Raw genomic sequence first — 15,939 nt, 5'->3', positions numbered from 1 at the left:
TAATGGTTCTTGTCAACTGTGCTCCAAATAAATCAAGCTATATTCATGAATGAAATGAGCAAAAATTAAAATTAAGGACCACAGTATATAACAAACATGGCAGAAAAAAAAATCTTGGATGCTTTAAAAAAACTTCTAGACCAATGGCTTTGACCACTACATCAAGGCTACTGCAATTTAAAAAGAACGTATTACAGCTCAGTGGATTGAGTGCCCCCCTGCAAATCAAAAGGCAACTACTGATGTGTCTCTCACACATCGATGTTTCTCTCCTCCTCCTTCCCGTCTCTCTAAAAATAAATAAATAAGATCTTTAAATAAAAAGAATGTGCAACAGCTCTGACTGGTGTAGCTCACTGTAAGCATCATCCCACAAACTGAGAGGCCACCAGTTCGATTCCCAGTTAGGGCACATGTCTGGATTTCAGGCCAGAGGCATGGTGGGGCATGTGAGAAGAAACCGAATTGATGTTTCTCTCACACATCAATGTTTCTCTCCCTCTCCCAGTCCTTCCCTTCCCCTCTCTCTAAAAATAAATAAATAAAATCTTTTTAAAAACATCATGCAGTTGAGTTTCCCACATTTGGGTTAATCACAGGCGTCAACACATCTGGAGTGCAATGGGTAAGCCTCAGTCTGAAAAAAACCACATTCCTGATCATGGTGTCTCCCCTGCCAGGTAAATATGAGTGTCTGGCTTTTTTAACAGTGTAAATGTTTTCAAAGTTCATCCATTTTGTAGCATGTATCAGTACTTCATTTCTTTTTATTGCCAAATAACATTCTATCCTATGAATACGCTATTTACATTTTACTACCATTTATCTATCATTTATTTTTTTTAAAGACTTTATTTATTTAAAGAGAGAAGGGAAGGAATAGAGAAAGAGAGGGAGAGAAACATCAATGTGTGAGAGACATTAATTGGTTGCCTCTCGCACGCCCCCAACCGGGACCTGACCTGCAACCGAGGCATGTGCACTACCTGTGAATCAAACCAGTGACCCTTCGGTTTGCAGGCCAGTGCTCAATCCACTGAGCCATACCAGCCAGGGCCCATTTATCATTTAATAGCTATTTGGGTTGTTGCCATTTTTTGGCTACTATAAATAATGCTACCATGAGCATTTGTGTGTATATACCTAGGAGTATAACTGTTGAATCACAAAGTAACTAACTCCATGTTTAACCTTTTGAGAAACTGCCAAATTGCTTTCTAAAGCTGCTGTAATATTTTACACTCCCACCAACAATGTATAAAGGTCCAAATTTCTCTATATTCTCACCAACACTTATTTTTTTGATGACAGCGATCTAGCCAGTTTCACATCTGTTAAAGTATCAAAGTAAACTGGTTTTTTGATTTTAATCAATTAATTTAAAACACTTTTTGAGCCCTGACTGGTGTGGCTCAGTTGGTTGGGCATCATTCCCCAAAGTGAAAGGTCACCAGTTCGATTTGTGGTCAAGGCACATGCCTAGATTGTGGGTTTAGTCCCCAGTGCCCAGTCCCCAGTCAGGGTGTAATATGAGAGGCAACCAATCAATGTTTCTCGCCCTCCCTCCCCTCTCTCTAAAAATAAATAAAATCTTAAAAAATAATTTTTATAAAACATTTTGAGCCCTGGTTGGTGTGGCTCAGTGGATTGAATGCTGGCCTGTGAACCAAAAAGTCACCGATTTGATTTCCAGTGAGGGCACATGCCGAGGATACAGGCCAGGTACCCAGTGTGGGTGGGCGAGAGGCAACCTATTAATGTTTCTCTCTCACATCAATGTTTTTCTCCCTCCCTTCTCCTCTCTCTGAAAATAAATAAAATCTTAAAAAAAAACAAATCCTTTGAAATTCAGTGATCTCATCTGTTAAATGAAAATAAAAATATTTCATAGGGTTCTTAAAGGCATTAATGAAAAAATATTTTTTAAATTTAGTACAGTAGCCCCTACAAAGTTATTTAATAAATAGTCATTACTTATTATCATTAGGTCCTCTGCCCTTGAGGAACTCACCTCTAAATGAAAAACAAAATACCATCTAAACAAAAAACAAAAGGTACTGCTGGCAGTTATTAATTTAAGTGCTAAAACAAGTGGCAGAAACAAGAAAGATGTAAGGTTGTAAAGAGGAAGATCAGTAATGGGTGGAGGGATGGGAAAAGTCTTGTCAGGCACTTTACTAGCCTTGAAAAATAAGAACAGCATAAGAGGGACAAGAGGAGGTGGGAATACCACAAATGGGCCCAGATTAAGAAGCCCAGGTATTAAAAAAAAAAAAATTCCACACTTTCATAGCATAGTAAGACAAGAAACCTGGTGACAGTAAGAAATAACGCTTAAATAGGGGGAACAGGGGCAGATCACAGAAGAACTGAGGCCTCTGAATTTTATCCTGCAAATAATGGAAACAATTGAGGACTGCAGAAAAGGAAAAGTATGAAATCAAGCTTTCAGAAAGATTAATCTGGCAGTAGAGGGAAAGATTAAAAAGTTGTTTGAGACAGGACAAACAGCAGAAATTGAGAGGAAGAAACAAGCTGTGAGATGCAATGGGTAAGAAGATTCAAGCAGACTCTTTTCTAAGTGTTCTGACTTATGAATATTCTGGAAATGACAACACACCTGAAACAGAATCTGAAAATAACAACATATATTGGTAATCAAATCATTAATACAAACTTACCTTCTGCCATGTCTGAGCACGATGTGCCAATGGCTGTGTCCCCACTGTCAGTAACACTTGAACAGCGACTGAAGCGGCTCCGAAAGGCCTCCGAGATAACTGGGGTCTGCCATTCACAACCCAGAGAACTGCCCTTCTGAATCACATTGGAAGCTGAAACAAGTGACATTTCCACCTTTAGTGTTAACCATCTGACATAACCCTACAAGGCTGTTTTTAAAATATCACTTAAACCTATGGAGGAATAGCAGCACCCTACCCCTCCCTTTCTCCTGTGCTTTTTTCAGCAACTTTGATTTTGTTAATTTTATATCTTTTTAATTTTTTAATAGTTGTTCGGTTACAGTTGTTCCCCATTTTCCTCCATTACTCTTTCTGCCCACCCTTTTTTTAGATTTATTTATTCATTTATTTTTAGAGAGAGGGGAAAAGGAGGGACAGAGAGAGGGGGAGTGAGACATCAACAGGTGAGAGGAACATCAATCAGCTGCCTCTTGCACACCCCGACCAGGAACTTGGCCCACAACCCAGGGATGTTTCCTGAACAGGAACCGAACTGGCAACTCTTTGTTCTGCAGGTCAGCGCTCAATCCACTGAGCGACACCAGCCAGAGCTGATTTTCTTAATTTTGAATGGAAACAGCATGAGAAGTGAGAATGTTTAAAGGCAGAAATAAAACCTACCAAGAATCCAAGAGTACTGAGACAGAAAACAAAATAATATTTAATAGCAGCTACCATTTTTGGAAACCTAGAAGCCATAACACTTTACAAACGTGATCTCATCTACCTACTTACAGAGAAGTATTATCATATTGACACCCCTATTTTACAGAGGATAGAGCTGAGGTTTGGATCCAGATTTTTCTAATCCTAATACCCCCACTCTTTCCTCTTACAAGGCTTCTCAACAGGTGCTTTTGGCATTCTGGGGAAGACAATTCTTCCATGTATAGCCTATACATTGCAGGATGGTTTAGTATTCCTGGTCCCCATCCACTAAATGCCAGGAGCAGCCCTTACCCCATTGTATCATCATTGGGAAACCTGAAAATACCCTGTATGTTTCCAAATGCTCCCTGTTTTAACAGGCAGTACAGTCCCCTGTTGAAAACCACCACTTGACTGAACCACGGCACCCTCATGGGTAGGGTTGAATCCAGATCAAAGTCAATCTGAAGAGTTGTTGAACAAATGCAAAAAGAAAGAAGAAAGGAAGAAAAGAAGGAAAAATGGAAGGAAGGAAGGAAGGAAGAAAGGAAAGAAGAAAGGAAGGAAGGAAAGGAAAGGAAGAAAGGAAGGAAGAAAGGAAGGAAGAAAGGAAGGCAGGCCGGCCGGCCACTAAAATTTCTGAGTGGTTAAGATATAGAAGACTGATGAAATTTATTTGACTTTATTATCTTGCTGTTTAAGGGCTGGTGAGTAGGAAGTGTTCAATAAATACATGATTTACTAATGTACTAGCAAAGACTTAAATTCAAATTATTTTTTTGAAACTACAATAATTTTCCTAAATTATACCTGATTATCCATGTAAACAAACAAGCAAAAAGGTAATGGCAGCTACTTATTCATTTAAAGTGTCAGAGTTCAAGCTGAAATCAGAAAATATGGTCCTATAGACTCTCTGATCTAGTGGAAAGCCAATGATATTTGAACAGATATCATCTTATTGCCTTCTTTCAAGCTACCTAATTCTTTCTACTTTTGCTACTTTTTTGTTACCCTTACTTCTGCCTACTACTGAAGGAAAACTAATTTTACCCAAAGATTCCTTTTATTTTTTGGGCCACAGTGGACTGCCTGATTTGAAAGAACCTATATACATGCAGTAATCTGTAATAATCTTTAATAAAAGACATAGCCAACAATCAGAACTTCTAACCAGCATAAGATTAACCAATGTTAACTATACTAAATTAGTATAATTCTAGCCAGTAGCAAAGCAATTTGACCTCTTGGTGTGTCAATATTGTGTTATCTGCCTAACTAGCGTAGAGTTTGCCAAGCCTTTTGAAATAGTAAAAATTGATTGAGGACCTGTACTGCTATGTTCCTGGCCTCCTACTGGCCTGGCCTCCTACTGGAAGCCAGTCCCGGTTACGACTACTAATCTTCAATTCTTCACCACTACCACTTTTTCCATGCACCCACTCCATACATCAATTCTAAAGACATAGTTGCTAAAATAAAAGTATGTTTTGGTGTAGTTATAGAGGCTTATGTTTATTTCAGAATTCAAGTTTGAAAGCGGAAATTTTCTTGTGTTATATCACACGGTCTATCAGCAGTATCCCTATCAAACATTAAATCATTATTAATCAAACGAGAGACTACTGAACACAAAGCTATGAGAAAAGCAGTTGCGCTTTGTTAAGAACTGCCACATTCCAAAAACTTGCACTATACACAAAATTGTCATAAGATATTGTTCAATCCAGCCCTAAAACAGTGCATGGCACATAACAAATGTTCAATAAATATTTCTGAATGAATCTTGAATTGATTCAGCAAACACTTTTCAAAGTGCCTACAATATGCAAGGTAGCATGTCTAGAAGAACAGAACAAATATCTACCAACTGTCTGCTTTAAGGCACTATGGGATTCTAAATAAAACATACCCTTAGTTGAGTAGAATGTATCCTTTTCTTCATAAATACCACAGAGCTCAAAACATTACTTCTAAAATGCTACTTCCTATTTAAATGTACTCTATTTATTTAATGTGTAGTGAATGTGTGTATACATTTATATATGTTTTATATACTTAATACATCCTTTTAGTATCTCTACTGAACTTTCAAAATCTTGTCAATCCATTCTAGAGATAAATTTCTGAATCTCTAGTGACAACACAACTGAGACTGCTGGCTTTCAAGAATTCCAATCTTTGTGGGCTAGCAGATGACTGACCCACCCACAGGACTACAAAGGCAACACAGAACACAGTTAATTTATGCTGTGTTTTTCTGATTTCAAATGGAACTATGTTCCAAAGTCATTCTGTCCCAATCCTTTATGTGTCCTCCCTTCTCAATCAATCACGTGGTCTTGTTGGAAGCAATGTAGGACCAGAAATAAATAGTTGTTTTCTTGGAGAGACCTCTTTTTCTTTTTTCTTTCTTTCTTTCTTTCTTTATTTTTAAATACATTTGTCTCTGCCTCCCCTCCACCACTTTCCCTTGCCCCCTCCCTCATTCCCTCCCTCAGCTCTTCCCCTTTGGTTTTGTCCATGAGTTCTTGCTATATGTTCCTTGACTTTCCCCTTCCCTTCCCTTTCCCTGCCCGCCCCTCCCTCCTTCCCTCTTGTCTCTGTTGATTTCTTTTCTTTCAGTGTTGCTGGTCATATTTTCCTTGCATCTTTGTATTGTTGGTTAGGTTTCGCTTATAGGTGAGATCATATGGTATTTGTCTTTCACGCCCTGGCTTATTTCGCTTAGCATAATGCTCTCCAGTTCCATACATGCTGTCGCGAAGTTTAGTAGTTCTTTTTTCCTTTCTGCTGCGTAGTATTCCATTGTGTATATGTACCATAATTTTTTGATCCAGTCATCTACTGATGGACACTTAGGTTGCTTCCAACACTTGGCTATTGTAAATTGTGCTGCTATGAACATTGGGGTGCATAGGTTCTTTTGTATTGGCGTTTTGGTGTTCTTAGGGTATAGTCCCAGCAGGGGAATCACTGGATCAAAAAGCAGTTCCATTTTCAGCTTTTTGAGGAAACTCCACACCGCCTTCCACAGTGGCTGTACCAGTCTGCATTCCCACCAACAGTGGACTAGGGTTCCCTTTTCTCCACAGCCTTGCCAGCACCTGCTGTTTGTGGATCTGTTTATGATGGCCATTCTGACTGGTGTGAGGTGGTACCTCATGGTGGTTTTGATCTGCATTTCTCTGATGGCTAGTGATGCTGAGCATCCTTTCAAATGCCTCTGGGCCCTCTGTATCTCCTCCTTGGAAAAGCATCTGCCCAGGTCCTTTGCCCATTTTTTGATTGGATCGTTTGTCTTCTTGGAGTGGAGTCGAGTGAGTTCTTTATATATCTTGGAGATCAAACCTCTATCTGATGTATCATTAGCGAATATATTTTCCCATGTGGTGGGCTCCCTTTTCATTTTGCTGTTGTTTTCTTTTGCTGTGCAGAAGCTTCTTATTTTGATGAGGTCCCATTTGTTTATTCTTTCCTTTATGTCCCTTGCTTTAGGAGACATATCAGTGAAAAAATTGCTGCGTGGGATATCTGAGAGTTTCCTGCCAATGTTCTCCTCTAGGACTTTGATGGTGTTGTGACTTATATTTAAGTCTTTTATCCATCTTGAGTTTATTTTTGTGTATGGTGTCAGCTGATGATCCAATTTCAATTTTTTGCATGTAGCCGTCCAGCTCTCCCAACACCATTTGTTGAAGAGACTATTATGGCTCCATTTTATGCTTCTGCCCCCTTTGTCAAATATTAGATGCCCACAGAGACCTGGGCTTACTATTCTGTTCCACTGAGAGACCTCTTTTTCTATTCAATATGGCCCCATGTTATTTTTATTCCTTTAATACCAATATCTCAGAGAATGCTTGCTTGCTCAGTATGTTCTTTAAAAGAAATTTCTGTTATGAAATAACAGAGCAAAGGTCAGAATGAACCTAGAAAACTTTGACTGCTTACCTGGTGAAGTAGCATGAGAGTTCCTCTCACTTGGATATTTTTCCTGCATGGCCATCAACAGTTACTTGAGCCAACTGTAGAATGAAGGAGTAACCAGTCAGATCTTTCCACTATCTTTTAATGCCCTGTAGTTAATTTCCATTCAACTGCAACTATCAAAATCACATAGAGCATTCTGCCCTGGCTGCTGTGGCTCAGTGGATTGAATGCTAGCCCGTGAACCAAAGGGTCACTGGTTCAATTCCCTGTCAAGGACACATGCCTGGGTTGCAGGCCAGGTCACTGGCTGGGGGCACATGAGAGGCAACCACACATTGATATTTCTCTCCCTCTCTTTCTAAATAAATAAATAAATAAATAAAATCTTTTAAAAAACAAATCACATAGAGCATGCAAGTATTCTTCCACATGCTTTACTCCTAAGGATTATTTTTTAAGGCAAAGTGACTCCCAATACTCCATCTTACTTTTCTTCCTAAAGCAAGGAGAGAAAACCTAGAACCAGACAAAGATTCTCAACACTGATCCCATATGGTCCCAGAACCTCTCCAATTGTTGCAAAAATTAAAAATAATATTACTCCTTCTTAAATATTTTATTTATTGATTTGAGAGACAGAAACATCTATTTGTTGTTGCACTAATTTATGTATTCATTGGTTGCTTCTTATATGGGCCCTGACTGGGGATCAAACCTACAACCTTGGCATACAGGGGCAATGCTCTAACCAACTAAGCTTCCCGACGAGGGCTTAATATTACTTTTAATTAATAAACTTTGCCATGGATCTTCTTAGTCATGGGAACAGGGTGGGAGGATGAGTTGGAGAAAGAATAACCAAACTAACAATGAAGTATTATGCCTTCAATTATGATTAACATAAAACAAATTCTTTGATTAATCTAGTAATGAAAGTTAGTCACATGATAAAAAAAGATGGACAAAATTCTTGATCATTAGTAGAATCCCAGTCCTCAGCTGGGAACATGAAGTTTTCTTCTCATTTCTCCATTCTTTAAAACCTTTAAATTTACTCTAACATAGGTTCTGAGAATTCAGCAGAAGCTGATTACTATCTGTGTAAGTAAAATCTTTATTTTTTTTAAAGATTTTATTTATTTATTTGTTAAGAGAGAGGGAAAAGTAGGGAGAGAAACATCAATGTGATCAATCTGTTGCCTCTCGCATGCCCTCAGCTGGGGACCTGGACAGCAACCCAGGTGTGTGCTCTGACTAGGATTTGAAATGGTGACCTTTTGGTTTGCAGGGGGGCACTAAAGCCACTGAGCCACACCAGCCAGGGCTATGTAAGCAAAAACTTTAACTGTAACTAATAACAACAAATAGCCCTGGCCAAGTGCCTAAATTGTTTGGAGGATTGTTCACACATCAAAAGGTTGTGGGATCAACCCCTGGTTGGGGCGCATACAGGAAGCAACTAATTGATGATGTTTCTCTCTCTCTCCTTTCCTCTCTCTCTAAAAATCAATAAATATATCCTCGGGTAAGGATTTTTAAAAAATAATAACAATAACAGCAAATAATAACATCTTACATTTGCAAAGTACTTGAGAGGCAGTACAGAGAAGTGGTTCATAGTATGGACTCTTGATCAGACAGCTTGAGTTCGAAGCCTGACTTAGCAATTTATTTGCTGTATAACTGGGGCAAATTTCTTAACATCTTCTTGCCGGCCCTGGCCAGGTAGCCCAGTTGGTTAGAGTATCATCCCTATACGCCAAAGATGCAGGTTCAATCCCTGGTCAAGTCACATACAATAGTTAACCAATGAATGCATAAATAAGGGGAACAACAAAGTGCTGTTTCTCTCTCTCCCTTCCACTCTAAAATCAATAAATTAAAAAAATTTAAAAATATGTTGAAAAAATATAGCTCTGGCTGGTATGGCTCAGTGGATTAAGTGCTGGCCTTTGAACTGAAAGGTCGTTGGTTTGATTCCCAGTCAGACATGCCTGGGTTGTGGGCCAGGTCCCCAGCAGGGTGTGCGAGAGGCAACGGACTGATTTATCTCTTGCACATTGCTGTTTCTCTCTCTCATTCTTCCTCCCTTCCCCTCTCTCTAAAAGTAAAATAAATAAAATCTTAAAAAGTAAAAAATATCTCTTGTGCCTCATATAAAAAAAGAGGATAGAGACAGGACCTAATTCATGCTAATTCATTTAGAACTAACTTACAACAGTGCCTGACACATATTAAGTGCTTTATTAATGTTTTTTTAAAATTATACTTGGCAGCTTATATTAATAAAAAGTAACAGTACAGTACCCGAAGGATGAAATGTAAATTTAGAAACTCTGAACTAATAAGAGCCTCCAGAAAGGTTAAGGCAAACTCTGCTGCCCTAGCTGGTGTGGCTCAGTGGATTGAGCACCAGCCTATGAACCCAAGGGTCGCCGGTTCAATCCCCAGTGTCAGGAACATGCCGGGTTGCAAGCCAGGTCCCCAGCAGGGGGTGCACGAGATGCAACCACACATTGATGTTTCTCTCCCTCTCTTTCTCCCTCCCTTCCCCTCTCTATAAATAAGTAAATAAAATCTTTTTTAAAAACTCATAAATATTTTTAAAAAAAGACAAACTCTGCTGACAGAAGAACTCTTAGAGGTTAATACTTTGGAAGGGGAAAAAAAACTATATGGTACTATTTCTCTAATGTACTTTATTGACCTCTATAGTTTTCTCTTAGCAACAACAACCCAAACCCTCACTAATTCACTGCATTTACAACAGAAATCCAAGGTCTTCACATACTGGGTAAGAGCAGTTTTGTTCAGTAATCAAAGTTTCAATTTATGGCTAGTATCATTCAGTGTGTTAATGGAGACACAGAAGGATTAGATTACCTACCTACCTACTAGTGATATCAAAGAGTCAATATCAAAATCCTTTTCTTCACCCCTTTCTTTAAAGTAGAACAAAATGATAGGCCCACTGGATTCTAACACCTTTCCAAATTTAGATAAATTGAAAACAGGATGACAAAAGAACTTTGAATTAAACAAAGAGTTACCTTATGACTTAGTAGTTCCACACCTAGGTATATAATATAGCCAAGAGAAATAAAAACATAGGCCCACACAAAATCATGTATTGAATACATGAATAATCATAGCAGTATTATTTGTAACAGCCAAAAAGTGGAAAGAACTCAAATGTCCACCAACTAATTAATGGATAAATAAGTGTGGTGATAAAAAGCAATGAGGTACTGATACATGCTATGACATAGATGGACATTGAAAACATGATACTAAATGAAAGAAGCCAAACACAAAAGGCCACATATTATATGATTCCATTTATAAGAAATGTCTAGAATCCATAGAGAGTAGATTAAAGGTTGCCAGGGACTCAGAGGAAGGCCATGGGGGAATGGGGAGTACATGCTAATAGATACGAGGTTTCTTTCCAGGGTGATCAAAATGTTCTGAGATTAGATAGTGGTGATGGCTACACAATCCTGTGAATATACTAAAACCACTTAACTACATACACACAAAATTAAATTTTAATGATATGTGAATTGCATCTCAATTACAAACTCCCTGAAGGAGTAAACCATTACAGAATAAATAATACTTGACATTTTCCTACGAAGTTCAGAAGTAGATGGGTTACTGGTGGAAAATTTTTAGGACTATTTGAAGATAAGAGATTTCCTGAGATAAAAGAGAGAAATGAAGATACAAGAAACAATACAGCCAAGAAAGGTGGGAGTGAAGGGAGGCAGGAAAAAAAAAAAGCACCCAATATTGATGGCTTTTATCTTCAAAGCGCTTTAAGCTACAGAAATATTCATCCATTCAATAAATTTAACATGTATTCAGTACTTACCCATCAAGCACTATGCTAATCATGTCTTAAGTTTAATCAAACCTATGAGGCAGTTACATTATCCTCATTTTCTGGATGAAGAAAGAAAAATTTAGAGAGGTGAAGGTCATATAGCTAGGTCATAGAGCGAGGGCTGTGCTCTAATGCTGTGGGAGTCTAATCAGCATGTGTGTAACGAAGAGAGACATAAAGGAAGTTCTAAGGCACTACAAATTGAAGTTTCTGCCTCAAACACAGCTAGACCTGCAAGCCCCAGAGCAGTTAGGAGCAGAGACAGCTCACATCGTTTCTTCACTTTGCTCTTGGTCACCACCCAGGCTCTATTTCCTAAGATGCTACCCAGAAATTAAATTTTGACCAGCCGGGTAGCTCAGTATCTTAGTATTGAGATTGAGGAACCCTGCTCTAGGCAAGGAGTAGGCATTTAGTGTTAAAACTTATTTGTTCAATAGAGGATACTTAGTGCTTGCTTCACCACAGAAATGCTGTTAAAATCATTTCCGCTCCTCAAGAATTATCATCTCAGTGTGGAAATTCACGTGAGGCAGCTGTGGAGAGAATCACAGCAAGACAGGAGAGCATTTGAAGGCATGGATACACAGACGCATTAAAAATCCCACATCAGTCATCAAACTATTTTCATGGCCTCGATCATTTATTAAACCAGATCTAAAGAGAAGCCAAATCATTGCCAATAAGTTTCCTTGATAAAGAACAAGTCCTGAAACATACTACACCACCAGATGATTATAAAAAAACCAGACAAGGCCTAAGGGCAAGTAATGAGGCAGGGCTATCTTACTCACTCTTCTATCACCACTCCTCCCTACCTAGCACACAGCATTCATCGACCAAAATTTACTGGGCGCCTACTATTTGCCTTGCTCTATGCCATGTGGTGGAAAAACGCTGGTGTAAAAGACAAACAGGGCTCTGATCTTCCATCCTCCCAGTTTACTGTGATGAAGCAAGTACTAAATATCCTCTATTGAACAAGTAAGTTTTAACACTAAGTGCACCAGCTCCTCCTTGCCTAGAGCAGGGGTCCCCAACCTCAATACTAAGATACTGACATTTTAGGTAGGATAAATGTTGTGAGGGCTGTGCTGTATACACTGCAGGATGTTTAGCAGCAACGTCCCTGACTTCTACCCACTATATGGCAGGAAGAATCCCCAAGTTGTGATCATCAAAAATCTCCAGACGTTGTCAAGTATCCCGTGGGGAGCAAAATCTCCCCGGCTCAAAAACTCTAGCTTACGGCCTTCACAAGTGCCCTCGGTCCCCCAACCTTAACTCTCTGCTCATTCTTCAAATCTCAGCTCAAACTTCACCTCCTCAGAGAGGGCTCTCTGCCCTCCCAGACCACAACCGCGCGCCTTCGATTCTGTACTCTTCGTACTCCACCCTGCACTATGAGTGCTAACCAAGTAAATCACCCGCTTAACGTCTTTCTCCCGGGACTGCGCGCTGCCTGAGAGCAAGGACCCCGCCTCCTGCCGTCTAACTGGCAAAGGGGCTTGTCCTTTACATTGCTACAGTAACTGCTGCGGCGTGAATGACGACGGAGTAGAAAGCAAGACGATAAACACGAGGGGGCGTGTGTGAGGCATTATTTTAGGAAGCCGAAGCGGTGAGAGACCGAGGCGGACGGCTAAGTCGCTCTGCGCATGCGCTTTCGCTCTCCCGCGCCTTTCCACCCCCCGTTCCCCCGCCCACAGAGGTAGGTCGTGCGTGTCTGAAGCTCCTTCAGAGCTCCCCAAGGTGTGGTAGGGTTTGTCAGTCCGATGGGGGGGCCCCTGAGGGAAGGAGGACTTACGTGGGCCTGAAACTGCGCGGCGAAATGACTCACTCGGGGACACCAACTGAGGCCACCACGTCGGCCACGGGCGGCGACTCCGTCCCTTAGCTTTCCTAACGGCCGTTACACGCCCGCCAGGCCGCGCGCCTCACCGCGCGCGCCGCCCCGGCCCCACCCCTTTCTGCCCGCCTGCGACCAATCAGGAGTGGGACCGCGCCGGCGTTCCGCCCTTGCACGCTGCCCTCGACTCAGAGAACGGTCGGCTCCCTCTGCGCATGACTTCACCTTCCCTGCCAGCCTTCTCTTCTGTTCCTGGCAGGGGTCTCGCCTCTGGAGGGAGTGTTGCTCACCCAGATCTGAAGTAGCCTGCTGGGCATGTGCAAATGGAGGAACTGGAGGCCAGGACAAATCATCCGGGGATCCCACTCTGAAACCTGCCCCACCCTCTTCCCAATTTCCACCTCTTATCAGTACTCCAACCTGAAGCTGGGTGGTCAGTCAGGTTGTGACCGGTGGTTGGGGGATAGGTCACTGCCGCGTCGGGGTTAGGGCTTGGGCTGGGTTAGAATCAGTGGTCATTTTGTGACCAGGACTCAGGTTGAAGGGTCAGTCTTGCCTTCCTACCCAAATTCGGCCCCCAGGAAAAGGAACTAAATTTATTTACATTAATATATACTTAAGAATCATACTTGGAAATTGTTTAGAAGAACAAAGCCATCAGCCAAAGGATAGTGAAATGCCAAGGTTTCTGAAAACCTGACTTGGGAAGAGAGACATTCAAAAGTTGTGTGATTTGTTTTTTGGTTTTTTTTTTTAACTTTGAAGAACCAGACTAAAGAGCTTTAATTACTGGATCAAATTCACCAGAAGGACTCTGGGGATGTGCTCCAGGGTTCTATCTCTGCCCTCATATTGTAAGAATATAGAAGGCATAAAATAGATCTCATAGGTAATGAATCTGGGTATGATTATAGATGAATTTAGGGAGTATTCTCTGAAATTAGAAATTGTTAAAATATTAATGATAAGGATAGGTGTCTAAATTAATACATTAGTGGACTGGTAGGTAGGAAATAGACTGGTAGGTGGCAGATACATCCACTCTATGGCTTTTATTTCTTTTGTGAAAAGCACTTATGAGGAGGGAAGGAATAAGGACATGTAGGGGACTTAGAAGAATCAGGAGATTTTGAAGACCTGATGCAGAGAATGGAAGAGAAACCTGACAGGAAACAGTGAAAGGCTGAGATTTAAATTTACAAATGGCAATAAAATAATATTGAATGTCTACTGTAATTGAAAAAATTTAAAAATAAATTTACAAACAGCAAACTACATTTGTACAGTTTTCTCCAACATATATCTTTATTTTAAAAGAAACATACTACAAATTTTAAAATGTGAATGACTTCTCATTTATATTTTAACAAAGATTTTGGGGTTAATTTCAGAATATTCACAATCAATTTTTAGGTATGATATATCCTCTTTTAAGATTTTATGTATTTATTGTTAGAGAGAGGGTGATGGAGGGAGAAAGAGAGTGAGAGAAACATCGATCGGTTGTTTCTCATATGCACTCCAACTGGGGACCAAACCCTCAACACAGGCATTTACCCTGATGGGGATCGAACTGGTGACCTTTGGTTTTGCGGGACAATGACCAACAAACTGAGCCACACCAATTCAGGGAGGTATGATGTATTCTAAAATTTTTCAGGCAACTTATTGTTTTAAAAAGACTTGCGACTTATTTTAATAAAATATATCAATGGAATTATCACCTGCAATGTCTAAAAAAGGACTCATATTGGCCATATATGCCCCACCCCAACTTAACCAAAGAAAATAAGACAATTAACTGCATTTTAGTCGTAATAAGAGCTACTGCCTTCACAAGCATTAAATGTGATCTGGCAGTTTATAAGTACAGTCATACCTTTGTACTTACTGCCTTCAGAACCCGTCAAATCCTATACTTGTTGCATTTTGACAAGAAAAAAATGTTTCAGCACTCTGCTTGCTCGGATGTCATCGCACTTGCTAGAATTTCTATGAGTCACAATGATGCCCCACGAGAGAAAATGCTTCATTGTTCAGTACTCGTTGGTTTTGACACTCATTACAAGTTCCAGAACGAATTAATATTGCGTACTGAGGCACCGCTGTATCTATTGTTACACAGAACAGAGGTTTTGTTTGTTTCTGTTTTAACATGGCCAACTAAGTACACCTGACGTTCAATAGCTTCCTTGTTCACTTAATTTTGTTTCATTCTATATTCTCCTTGAGATACTTAAGCATGGTATAGTTGATAATATTTTGCCCTTATCTTTCAGGCTTTATTTTTAAATAAGAGCAGGGGTTAATGCTTTTGCCAACAAGACTTTTTTTTTAGAAGTTTAAATTTTTAAAATTGATTTCTAGAGAGAGAAACATTGATTTGTTGTCCCACTTATTTATGCACTCATTGGTTGACTGCTGTATGTACCCTAACTGACCTGCAATCTTGGCGTACTGGGACAATGCTCTAACCAGCTGAGCTATCTTGCCAGGGCCACAATAGGCCTATTTAAACAGCCTACTCCAACTCTAAAGTCAATATGAATTTCTAATGAAATGTAACTGTACTGATTTAATAAATGTGTGACTTTGCTATATAGGGAAAAATAATATGGATTGATCAATTTGACTTAATTTTTTTTAGGAGCTGATACAGCATTAAATGACAAAAATTTTTTTGGCTAAAACATTAAAACCGTTAGTTAAATTTAACTTCTATTTTATTGCTTGTACCAACATTTTCCAAAGAAATTTCAAAATTATTATAGATATCAATTAAAAGTGGTATTTCAAAAGTAAAATAAACAACACCCTGACCTGTGTGGTTCAGTTGGTTGGGCATTGTACTGCAAAGCAAAAGGTCACCGATTCCTGTC

At 39.8% G+C, this 15,939-nt stretch overlaps 1 protein-coding gene and 1 non-coding gene across 3 annotated transcripts in view; both read right to left on the bottom strand.

Moving 5' to 3' along the window:
• CEP85 (centrosomal protein 85) overlaps positions 1–13,130 on the bottom strand; it is a 33,030-nt gene extending 19,900 nt beyond the window's left edge. For both annotated transcript variants that reach the window (XM_054571781.1, XM_054571780.1), the window contains exons 1-3: positions 13,019–13,130; positions 7,347–7,420; positions 2,682–2,834 (exon numbers count right to left, since the gene is read on the bottom strand). In XM_054571781.1, the coding sequence (XP_054427756.1) occupies positions 2,682–2,834; positions 7,347–7,401 (208 nt within the window). In that variant the 5' untranslated portion in view covers positions 7,402–7,420; positions 13,019–13,130. The remainder of the gene's footprint in view (positions 1–2,681; positions 2,835–7,346; positions 7,421–13,018) is intronic.
• On the bottom strand, positions 529–688 carry LOC129069536 (U1 spliceosomal RNA). Its single transcript, XR_008529031.1, has one exon. It is a non-coding gene; the product is annotated as a U1 spliceosomal RNA (small nuclear RNA).
• Positions 13,131–15,939: the final 2,809 nt, after the last annotated feature.

Source organism: Pteronotus mesoamericanus, unplaced genomic scaffold, assembly GCF_021234165.1.
Source record: "Pteronotus mesoamericanus isolate MK-2021 breed Mesoamerican mustached bat unplaced genomic scaffold, CSHL_Meso_final contig_221, whole genome shotgun sequence".
Classification (NCBI taxonomy): Eukaryota; Metazoa; Chordata; class Mammalia; order Chiroptera; family Mormoopidae; genus Pteronotus; species Pteronotus mesoamericanus.
This window is presented reverse-complemented; position numbering and strand designations above follow the sequence as displayed.